This window comes from Melospiza georgiana, chromosome 1 (assembly GCF_028018845.1).
Source record: "Melospiza georgiana isolate bMelGeo1 chromosome 1, bMelGeo1.pri, whole genome shotgun sequence".
NCBI lineage: Eukaryota > Metazoa > Chordata > Aves > Passeriformes > Passerellidae > Melospiza > Melospiza georgiana.
The window spans coordinates 64,860,303-64,872,917 of NC_080430.1; the positions used below are offsets into that span (position 1 = coordinate 64,860,303).

General features: G+C 43.3%; 1 protein-coding gene across 1 annotated transcript in view; it reads right to left on the bottom strand.

Annotated features, from left to right (window-relative positions):
- RNF144B (ring finger protein 144B) overlaps nt 1-12,615 on the bottom strand; it is a 48,396-nt gene that overhangs the window by 25,166 nt on the left and 10,615 nt on the right. Inside the window, exon 2 of the mRNA XM_058029135.1 lies at nt 5,696-5,885. Coding sequence (XP_057885118.1) covers nt 5,696-5,860 — 165 coding nt within the window. The 5' untranslated portion in view covers nt 5,861-5,885. The remainder of the gene's footprint in view (nt 1-5,695; nt 5,886-12,615) is intronic.

Sequence of the window (12,615 nt, forward strand, 5' to 3'; positions counted from 1 at the left end):
CTACTGACTTCGGAAACATGCAGTCCCTCTTCCTGAATTGTGGTATTCCTCAAAAGTCAATGGGTACATCTATACTGTTTTGATAACCCAACTCTGCCTTTGGTGTTACTCTGCACAGAAACACATGCAAGAAGTTCTTAAACCATCAAAATTACTACAGAACTGCTCTGTGTTCCGTGCCAAATTACCAGGTGTAGGAATCCTCTTTTTTAAAACTTGAAAAAAAATTATTCTGAAACATTTCAAATGTTGAGCAGGGAAAAAAAGAATCCCAAATGTCAACACTTCCAAATGGAAAACAACCTGAGATGAGCTCTATATAAAGTAAGTGGGGCATTGCAGCACAAGGTATATTTAGGAAGAGGAGAAGGTCGTGAGTGTTCTGGTGCAGTTGTGAGAAGGTGTCTTATAGGATGGGGAGAAAAAAGAGAACAAACCCATTCTTGAAAATGAGGACAAACAAACAGAAGTGATACTAAAACCCAGTGTTGGCTAGATGATGGCAAATCCAAATATTCCCTTACATAAGTTTTACTAAGTATTATTTCAGTGGGTTATTGATACGCAGCTGTTTCACTGAGCAGGTATCCCACTCTTTTTTGCGTCCTCCTTGTCCTTGATCTGCTTGATCTCCTCTGCTCTCTGATTCTTCTGCTCATGTTTTTTACAAAGACCCCTCATATTAGTTTTTCCATTTTCCCAGTGCCCCCCTCCACAAACAATCTGAAACTTCACGGCACTAAGGGCCAAATGTCACTGTTCAGCCACCCAAAGGAGGCAGGACAATGCACAGCTGCTCCTGAAAACATTAAGGAAAGCAGAGGAGCCTTAGAGTCTGATGTTGATGGAAGTACCAACAGAGAGACTCCTATTTCTCTAACAGTTTCTTCTTCTCCTCTAGTAAAAGCAGCCATCAGCAGCCTCTTTCTGAGGCTGAAGCCCCCCCAGGGCCCAGGCAGGTGACTGTCCACGGCACCACACCATCCATGGCAGCAAAGGAGCCTTCTGAGCCCATGCCTAGCCCTAGCCTTGCTGTCACACACCGCTGCAGCAGAAAATCTTGTTCTCCAACTGCCTTTGGAACACTGCCTACTTGTAGAAGCACAAGAAAGCACAGAAGCTACCTTGGCTAGCATGCTGGCTCCTGCTTCTTCTAAGGTTGCATTGAAGTTTAATCTCATTTGGACTGCATTGTGTGCACCAAAATAACAAACAGGTAGATCATCATGGTATTTGTTTTGCACATTTTGTAACCCAGTTGCCTCACACACTTCTCAGAAGTACAAGACTCAACAAAGAATTTGCTTGGGAAAAAGAAAGGGTGAATCATGCTAGTTCTGCATAAACCTGTGCCAACAACACAGAATAACATACATGAAAGCATTTTCTGTTTTCAGTTTGTTACACATTGTCTTCGCCATCTCACACCCTGTGCCAGTAAATAACACAAGACAGATGGACATAAGATGCTGCTTGACATAATTAGCAGCAATCCCATTTATTGCTCACCTGGCTCTCACTGAGGCCCTGAAATGCTTAAGAGGAGGCAAAGAAAAGAGGAAAGACAAAACCAGAAAGAATTGGTGTGCAGGGTAAAGCCAACTCTGGTAATTTTTACTGACCCCTAAGACCATGTTTCTGCAACAGCAGTGCACTGGTTCCTCCTGTCACCGCTGCCACCAGGGCAATCTTACCCCACCTGCTAAAACCTCACCTCCACGACTGCTTACAGGCTACAGACTCACATGGAGTCTTTCATAGGGCCCTTGGTATTTCCAGTGTTCCTGCCAGTCCTGCACTCCTCTCTAGCACTTCCAAAGGGTAGAGTGTGCTGTGCCAGACACCGGGGCAGTTCTAGCCCAGGGGATGCAAGGAGCACGTGATCACACCACTCACTGTCTCTCCCTGCTGCCTTCCCAGTTTCAGCCATGTTTTGAAAAGGCAGGAGTCTCCTAGATACACACTTTCCAGACTGTCTAATGAGTACCAAAGCCCAGGCAACACCCAGTGTGCTGTGCAAAGGCAGGGTGGGGAGGGTGGCCCATCCATTCCTGGCACTGCCTCACCAGAGCACTCCAGAGCCTTACCTGAGTGAGCTACTGTGAGAGCTCTCTGGGCAAAGAAGGAAGGAAAAGAGCAAACATTCAGGGATTTTATCAGAAGTAAGTATAATATTCAAAGTATTATTCTGTAAGTGGATCAATCAAGAAGTAATTAGTTAGTCTGCTTTGGACCCAGATGCACTAAAGTGTGATAAAATACTGTATTTTTTAACACTGTAATGGTGTGGACAGACACAGTGTATAATTATTTCACATACATATGTGAGCACCATGACCACTATGGGGACAAAAACCTGAGCAGCTGCACATCCAAGGAAGAGAAAATTGTAACAAAAGGTAAATGTAAGGGCCTGCTGATAAGAAGGACATCCCCACCAAATATACAAGAATGAGTGGGAAGACAAGGAACAAGATGAGCAGTATCAGGAACAGATGAGACCCCCCCTCCCCTTTTGGGAAAGGGATACGTAAAGGTGACAAAGGGACCATAAAATCATGGAGCTTGACCAGTACAGATGTTGCTGAATATCCATATGTGAAAGTGCGCACCACAGCATGGCACCCTGCAAATATTTTATAGACACAGGAAATGAACTGAATAATGTAAAGTTCAGTCCTCTAAAACTTTCACAGATAAAATATATCTCACATCTCTTCCCAGCCCTCTTCAGAGATCAGCCTTTCATTAAAAACTAATGTAAATCCAAACACAATGAAACCAAGTCATTAGGTACACTACAGCCATGTTCAAATTCTTGGGATGTGTGTGTGCTTTATCTCACACTGCAGTGGAATCTTATGCCAAGTGCAACACATTTTGAAAAATACAAGGCTCATGCCTCTTGAGACCTGACTGAGCTACCAAGTAAGATGGCAAGTATGCTCTGCAAGCCATCTGCTTTTTCTGCTGAGAGAGAGAGAGTAAAAATGCCTACAGTTATTTGAAAAACTCCTGCCCTACTAGCAACATTCCACCAAAATGCAAACATACACATGCTAAAGCACAGTTCACTTACTTTGGCTAGAACACAGCTTTTATGGGGTATTTTGTTTACGGCAAGTTTCTAAGATGAAAAAAAATAGCTGTACACAATTCTAAGTTGTCTGAATGCCTTGGTTTTACAGTCTACAAATGAAAAGGAAATATAACCTCACCCCCACAGATATCTAAATAGTAACAATTTTCCAATTATTTCCACAGCCACAAATACTATGAAAAATAATCATTGTTGCAGCATCACCATTACAGTTAGGAAGGGAAAAAAAAAAAAACCAACAGAAGACTTCACATGTAACAGAACAAAAAATTAACAAAAACAATGGTTTCAACTTATTGGAGCAGAACCTATTATTTCCATGTCAAGCCCTTTTCTATTCCAAGTTTAATACTGCTCCTGGATATATAAAATTACCCTTAGTGACAGAAGAATAAGCTATACAAGCTGAGAGCATTGCTAGCTGAAAAATTGCAAAACTGATTGGTGCTCAATCCCAGAGCTCACAGTGGATATTCTTACCCCAAAATCTTTCTTAAGTGTAATGTGAAGGTATCTAGATGTCCTGGCATGGGTGAGGGGAAATTTAGGGCATGGCACACCAGCAGAGCTGCTGCAGGCTGCGCCCCAAGCAATCCCCCATGCAAGTCCCGACACTCCATGTCAAGCTGCTCCTGACACTGGTTTTTGGAGGCTGCCCAAAAATGCAACTCATATGGCCTCCCAGAAACTGCTCTGGCTTCAAGACAGAGAGCCATATAGCCAGATTAAAAGTTTCCAGAGCCCTCACTGTTACAGGATGCAAGATCTACATGTCTGGGCATGCATCAGCCCAGACACATCCATCGGGAGGACACTGGGACACAGGCAACAGCAGACAAACGCTGGACTTGGGAGCACGAACACAATTGAGACATATTATGCTCATTGAAACAAATAGAGCGTGTCTAAAGGCTTCTCCCAACTGCATTCAGGCTCACCTATGGCTGGCTCTTGGTTCAAAGTCAGCAAAGTTTGCACAGATGCCAAGTAACCGTGACACTGTCACAGCACTGGAGCACCAAGTACACAGGAGACTCTTCCTGGTGCTGGGCAGGGAAGGAGTGTATGGATGTGATGGCAGCTGTGGCACTGACAGGGGGCATGCAGGCACAACAACACTCCCAGCCATCCCTGACCTCTCCCTTTGGCCAGTGCCCTGCTGGAGGGCAGAGTCCAGCTCTGCCAGGCACAGTCCTCAGCAGCCCCTGCTTCCCTGAGGGTTACTCTACCCAGCTAGCACTGAGGTTCTTGTACCATTAATACTAAATCAGAGACACTGAGTTCTTGGCATAGGAGTGGGACCACTGTAAAAGCATCAACTTCTCCAATTTTCTGTTTTTTTTTTTTTTTTTTATTTAAAGCAGTATTTTCATATCTACCTTTTAGGTTACATGAACTTCAAAGTTTTGCTACAAACTAAAATACAGAAATCTTTGGTGCAAGTCAGTATGGAAAACAAACTTCATGAAGTTCAGGTTGAAATGCATATTAACCACTCTTATCTTCGTTTCTGGAAATACACAGCTAGATTCTCATCCTGTTTAAGCTACCCTAAATTCAGCATAAGTCAAGATATTCTCACCGTAGCTGGCATCACAAATATCCAATTTCTTCATGAATTCGAACAAGCAAGGGTAAAATTAAACATACTTGCTTGATGTTTATCCACAAATTTTTAAAAATAAAATCAAGTACATTTATTCTAGAGTTTAAAATAAAACCAAACCAACATCCACCCCACCCCCCCTCCACAAAAAAAAAAAAAAAACAAAAAAAAAAAAAAAAAAAAAACAAAAAAGAAACCAAGCAAACAAACAAAAAACAAACAACAAAAAGCAGCACACCAACATCCTCTAGTAACTTCTGACCTGTTTTCAGGTCAGGCACTTTAGTTACCATTAGTGAGGTACATCAAAGTCACTACCACCAGAGAAACAAGGTCCATTTTTCCCATGCTGACAAAGAGACTGGAAGAGTACTACTATCTGTAGGGCTTTTATCAACTCATTCAACTTCTCCCTCTATCACTTCCACCAGCTTTATTTGATCTGAATTTGCAGGCCAAAAAGTCTTTACTGACTACTATAGGCAATGCATGACCTGAGCAACATCTCTGCAGCACAGAGGCAAAGGTTCAAAAGGCCACTTTTGTTTAGGTTTTCTGATTGCCCTTAAAAGTTACATAGAAGACTTTAAAGGTCCGTGAGAACTCAGAAAAGGATAGCAGGGAAACAAAAACTCACAGGTATCCTATGATATTTCAAGGTTTTGCTTCAGAAAAAAGTAAATACTGAGATTGCATGCAAACTGTGTATGTTCTCCAACACTCAAACTGCATCTTATTTCCTTTTGTTTATACTTTTTACTAGTGCTTGCGATGGGAACATATACTAGTTACAAATCATCAAAAGTAAAATGACAAGAGAAATCTTTTAAATAAGGCAAGACAGGCTAACACCAAATGCTCTTTAGAAAAGCATCCTGTGTCAGCACGGGTGTAGCACATGCTTGTACAAGACAAGCAATCCCATCTCACAGCTCTGTCCATCTTCCATTACCCTGCTTCTGTAATGTAAAGGCACTGACAGATCTTACCGCTGTACAAAAGACGCAGTTGCATTCCTGAAGAGTGGTCATCTTATCCCGGGAATATTCACAGAGACATAGCTTGCACGTGAGGAGAGGCTCCAGAGCTAACTCTCCAGCTTCTGACTCATCAGCTGTCATGGTGTCAGGACAAGCCTTCTCAGCAGAGTCCATTCAGTCATCAATGGTGCAACTCAGCCTGAAAAGAGAAATTGGCAGCTGAAACTTTGTACAAGCCATGCAGTCACTTCCGTTGCTTTGAAAATTTACATCTCAGATCCATAAAAGTACCTGCACACCCAAATGAACTACTCAACATCTTGGAGCCAGTCTCAACTTCAGGCCATTCAAAATTTACAAAGAGACCTGAACTGGCTGAGTTCTCTGAGAACATTCACCTTGCTGGCAAAAAGCACCTCAGTCAGGCGGCTTAACATCAAAATAAAAAAAAAGCCAAACAAAAACAAAACACATACAGATGAGGCATTACATATATATATATATATATATATATATATATATATATATATATATATATATATCACTCTGCCTTTTCAAATGAGTTTCAGACTCATACTCCCACCCAAATGGGATCCTTCAGTCTTCAGTGCACCCACACAGTTTCAGTGAGTGTCTCCACTCCCACTTTCTATTCCAGTTGGTGACTTGGAAACTTCCCTAGGCAGTGCAAGACAAGAACAGACTCCCACTTTCCAGGCAGGCACTTCAAACATTTAGTCTGTAATGCTGGTGGTGGGTACCATGAACTCCACCTTCTTGTCACTGAGACAGTGAACTGCCAAGAGGGATGGTGAAGGCATCTAACCCAGGAAAGGACTTCAGCTTGCATGTGCTACTTCACACAGGGCTGGAGCTTAAAATCAAATGAGTAAGAGCATTTTATGCACAGTACTCTTCTTTGCATTGCCTTAATGATGCCAAAAAGTAGCTTTTGTGCATCCCACTTCCTGGCATCCAGCTCTTCTATTTATTTCATAGACCTCTGAGGCATTTAACTGATGTTTGTGAACCAAGTGCACTAGCACTTTGACAGAGAGATGCTCACCAAAGCCATGTTTTCACTACACATCACAGCAGTGCTTGGGAATGAAATTTGTCTTCTCTGATGAGCAGCAGATGGAAATGCTATGTCTGCATGTAATGCTTTCTGGCCTAAGCATTTGAAAACACTGCACCATAATCGTAAAAAATCTCAAGACCCTCATTCTTACACAGAAACACTGAAAAAGCAATTAAAGAGAATATCCTTGTGCTTAAGCTGAAACAATGCAAAGCCTATTTGCAGATTTTACTCACCTCAGCACAGACAGTGGGGTTCACTACTGTATTTAAGGCACAGAAAAATCTATCCACATCTCTAAGAAACTTGGCCCAGATTCCACAGACCTCCTTCTGAATACAATTTGCTGATGGCAAGACAACCTTCACACATATTTTACAAGCAGAGACCTGATGGCCAGCTGTGCACAGCTGCTTGCAGCAGCACCAAGAGTGCAGCTCCACTAAATCTGAAGAGCTGCATCACAAATGAAAGCTGCATGAACATGAAACCAATCAAAACCTATTGATGTGCCTGTCAGATCTGACATCTCATGAGGGAAACCAGAGACTTGAGCCCTTTGGTCCTCTTCTGCTGGCCTCCCCTGCAGCCCTGAGCACACTCTGGGCAGGGCTGTCAGGTCACATTTGGCAGCACGTCCCCGCTGCCATTCAGTGGCTGCCGGAGCAGCCAACGCAGCTGCAGACCGTCAATGCATATGTGATGTACTGACTTGCAGTGTCTGCTGAATTCCTCCCTAGGGGGAGAATGATGGGGCTCGTGGAGTTTGTGGAACCCTTCCCTGCAGCTCTCATCTCATAACCTTACTCACAGCTGAGCCCATCTCCAGGCCTGCCCCCAAAGCCTCATGCCTTGTGCTCCCACAATCTGCAGGAAGACACTTTATCCACAATAAATCTGGGTCAGAGGATACTAAGCCCTTTTTAATTTTTACACTTGGTAGTTTCCTAGACTATCCCATCAGAGAAGCCATCAGATTTGTACCTTGGAATGTCTTTCTTGTAAACACACAGTTTCAAGAGATATGAGCATCATGGCCAAGATTCTGGCAACCAAACTCCTGACCACAAATCCAAAGCAAACTCTCTTTTTATGACTTGCTATCACTAGCCCATAACATACACTACTCCCACACAATTCTTGTTGCAGTCCTGGGGCCTGCTACCCTGATGCCCCTCACAATTTGCTCCGTACAACTCCAGAGCTGGAGGTCCAGCATGGCCAGAAGGCTTGGAAGGAAGTCTCCCTCTGAGTCAGGAACTGCAACAATCTTCTGTAATTACTGCAGAAGGGTGGGAGGGAACACTGAGTCACTGGAAATGCTATGGCAGACCAAGAACTACCTGTTATTTAAACCCACGTGCTAGACATTGTCTCAGTATTTAGGAGAACTGTAACACATTTACTCAGGTTGCTTTTCAACAGCAGCTGCATCTGTACAGGTGAGCTACTCACCCTCACTCTGCAGTGATCTGAGATTTCTACACAGTAAAAGGCAGCAAAGCTAAAAGGACAGATGCACAAAAGAACAGGTAGGAAGATTTCAAGATGTGGGAATGGATATAAAATGGATACAACCATTTCAAAAGTCACTGTTCTTCGTATAACTAAAAGGGTTATGACCCTGCATGCAGGCAGCATTAAGACAGCTGTAGCAAGATTCAGGTGTGTGATTGAGTTTTAGGGCTAGAGGCTAATTTTAGATGGCCTAAATCCAGCACTCAGTGTGACAGTGAGGAACAGGCTCCTGACACACTGCTCTGTGCTAGTAGCAGCCTAATGCCACAGTGTGATGGCTGTAGGAACTCATTATGATATCCTATTCTCATTGATGATAACCCCTGTCCCTGAAGACTGTAGGTTAAATTCAGTTTTACTCCTTGTCCCTCCACATATTCACCCTTCCCTCACACCAAGATGCCAGAGCACAGCTGAGGTTCTCTGTAAAACAGGCAGAGCACCCTGTGGAAAACTCCAGCAGACAACACCAAGCACCACGCAAGCCTGGCACAACAAAGGATCCACCCCCATCCAGCCCAGGCTGGCTCAGCTCACTGCAGCCCCATTAACTCCATCGGAGTTCATCAAACAAAGACAACAGGATCAGAGAACACAGAGACAGCTCTGTGTCCTGCCTGCTCAGCCCTTGAAGGAAACACCATGGCTACCAGGAAGAGCACTCCTCCCTGAGAGGTCCCCGGTCCCTGAGAGGCCAACATGTCCACAAGCAGCTCTCTGGGTCAGGCTGGCACAGGCAAAGCCATCCTGTTAGCGCTGGACACCTGCCTGTCAAAGGGGCAGCAGACCCGTGGCCTGCTGGCCCTGCTCCTTTTCCCAGAGCAACCCAGCCCACACTGGTCCTTCCATCTGCCCATGACAACTGGGACTTCTGCTACTGCTGCCAAGGGACACTTGTTCAGGGAAGAGCACATGGTTACAGAGAAGGGTAATCCCATTCACCAGCAGCTGGGCTCTGAGATCAGGTCTGCAGGGGAGGTTCATTCTCATCATCATCAGATCAGATGGTGATAACAGTATCTTCCTCCAGTTCCCAGCCTCTACTCCTCCTGTTCTTCCCCAACACTTCAAAATGCGTTGTCCTCTCTCAAGATCTGCAACTACCTCCTCAACTTTATGAGCCCAGCAGAACTGACTCTTCCAGGTTCAGCAGGGAAGTTCCACCTCAGCTGCTCTGAATTTTCATGGCTTTCACTTTGCTACAATTGTCCCACAGACTGTCATTACTTAATTACACATCCATCAGTCCTCTTTACAGAGGATTAAAATTCCTATTGTAATTGCAACTGAGTTGCCAATAGGTTAGATTGAAAATTAAGCATCTTGGGTGTATGTGTTGTGCACGAGAAGCGGGAGTCACTGAAAAATGAGTCAAGAACAAAAAGTAAAACATCATTCCGTGTTTAGTTATATGAACAAAAGTGATCAGAAATTAAAGTAAATTGAAAGTTTCTGGAAAACAATGGACACTCATATAAATACAACATATAGTTAAGCACTAAAATCTTCTCTTTCATGTTTACAAACACAAATGACCTGTTTAGGAAAGCATCCCAAACAAAGCAAGAAATGTGTCACTGAAACTGTAGTGCAGCACCTCAATGCTGCAAAAAACCTCCACTGAACAGCAGCACAGGCTCCATGAGATGTCGTGGAATACGGACAAAGACTTCTTGAGGGCATTCTAATCCAGAGAAATATACTGGTGCGAATCCTGCACCAGCGTGAATCATGGCAAGGAAGGGTCAAACTGGCCCTGGCAGGCATCAACACTCAGGAACTTGGAAGATCCACTTTTTTAGTCTACTTCTATCAGCCACGTACACACACGCAAATCATACCCCTTTCACATTGCACAGGATTTCCAGGAAATTGGACATCTTTCCTCAAATTGTCTGCTGCTCAGCTCATAAGAACACTCATACTTTCCTGGCTGTGACCCTGACGGTGCTTATGGCACAGGACAAGGCAGGACCAGAAAGTCTGAACAAATGTGAGCGAGTTAGGGAGGGTCAGCCCTGTGGGGCGCAAACTGCACAGTCACCAGGACCACAGCTTGCCAAGAGCTCAGACCTGCCAACGTTTCCATTTCACTCATCTGCCTGCAGACACTTTCCCTTTGTCTCTGGGAGGTGACAAAGCTTTGTGCTTTCTTGTAGCACTGGAACATCTCAACACTGCCCATAAGCAAGAAAACATTAGAGAGTGCTCAAAGCAGAATGGGCTGAGAAGGGTAAGTACAAGCAGAAACACTAACACGAAAGATTGGAGCTTTTGAGTACGAAAACCGGCAGAAAAGCACTGGAGGAAGGAATGCAGAACTTGTCTGCCTTCAGGGCCTCCTGACATTAGTGTGTCTGGTGTCTAACCTTGAAAATTACTTCCTAACAGCAAATATCTGTAATACCTGCTTCTAGACAGGTACTCATTGCAAATTCTGGCATTAGCATCCCAAAGTGGAAACTACTAATTCCCGGTGATGGGAGTGACAGAGCAGCTGGGTGAGTGAGTGTCTGGGAGACATCCAAAGCCAAGCCACCCCAGCTCCACAGAAGTATCAAAAATTGATGTAACCTACTGCTGAAACATTTCCTATAAGCAGGAATTTTAAGGTAACATCCTTGTTACAGTCACACAAAGGCTCACTTGAGCCTGCTCAGCTGGTTCAAATCATGACTACAACCCAAGAACAGAAGTTACTCTGTATATGCAATAGAGAAAACAAGCCAGGCAGTCTCCTCAGCTGGACATTGTCAATATGCCTGCAACCAAGTCACTGTATTTAGCTAAAAAAAATGTGTCTGAATGTGACTTTCACCACTTAGAAACATCACACAGAATTCATTAATGCCTCCTGCACTGAAGCTGGAAGAGAATGAATGGAGTATGTTTAGCACCACAAGTTATGCTTTCATTTTTCACATGCTGCATCCAATTGCAAAAAAACAGAGCTCTTGGAGAAGCTACTTTAAGTCCTCTGCTTACAAAAAATTCTGCTGAAGTTAGTCAAGCTGCAATTAGAAGGAAGCCAAGAAATGCACAGGTATGAGACACGTTGCTCGAGGAAACATTAATGGAACAAAAAGGGTCCTTAATGTGTTTTCCCCTGTGGGCTGGCACGTCCATCCTGTGGGCAGGGTGAGACCTGAGAGGCCCCTCTGCCCCAGTACACCCATAAACCAGCAGCCAGGCATGTGGACTTGCATAAACATGGTGAGATTGAAAAAAGGTATAAAGATGCATGTGGGTCTAACACCTAGCACAGAAAACCTCCCTTTTACAAAAAAAAAAAAAAAAAAAAGAGAAAGAATTTACCATCAAACAAACTCACAGCATGTGTGCTACACTCCTATTTAGTGTACCAGGTATTTACTAAACTCTCTTGGAGACACATTTGCAAGCACTGCAAGTAATTCTTTCTCATGCCCTAGAGATTTTTCAAGTAATCCACCCATATGAAATTAATTCAGTGCCATACAAAAACCTGGTTTGACATTGTTCACTCAGGATTCTGTTGTTTCCTGTAACTAAGGCTCCCTCCTTAAAAAACAAAATTGAAAAAGAAAACTACCTGAAAAACATGAGTGTTCAAAACCTATGCTAAAAATCAGGTCCTTGGGGAAAAAGAGTAATTACAGAAAGATTTAAAGCATGTAACAGAGTGGTAGTAAGATAATGGAGTCAAATTACAAGATATAAACTGAGCTATGAAATTAGGACTTGTGAAGACAGCTGTCTGAAACCCACATTTCTATCCATTTCAGTGAAATGCCATCATTACCACTTTTGGTTACAAGTCCTTAGCTGTCCCAACTCTCTCAAGACAATGTCATTCAAAATTCATTACTAAGGCAGATTTTTTAAACTCAGCATCTCTGCTCAGAGGATTAGTCTGAGCCAAGTGCACTACAGCTTCTGTGGTCTTACACACAGACCACTAACCCTTGGTGCAATAATTTCTCCGCTGCCTACACCGAGCTACCTACCCAGTCCATACAGCATTACTTATCAGGCAGTGATCCAGTTAGGCTGTAAACATATGATTAAAGCCACAATTTTAAAAGGCCTTCATCTTCAAGAATGACATTTAATCATATGTTTAAGTGCTCCTGTGTATCAAAGCCTGAATGTTCTGCTTTATTTAAATGAGGTTATTAAGAAGTTACACAAGTACTTAAATTTTCTGAAATCACGGTCTCAAAAAAAGCAACCAAATCCACAAATAGAAGGTCTCATTTTAAATACATTTTTAATATATTCAGAATTACTGTATTACATCTGAGCCTTAAAACAGCAAGCAGTTGATTACATGCATGTACAAGGAGAACCC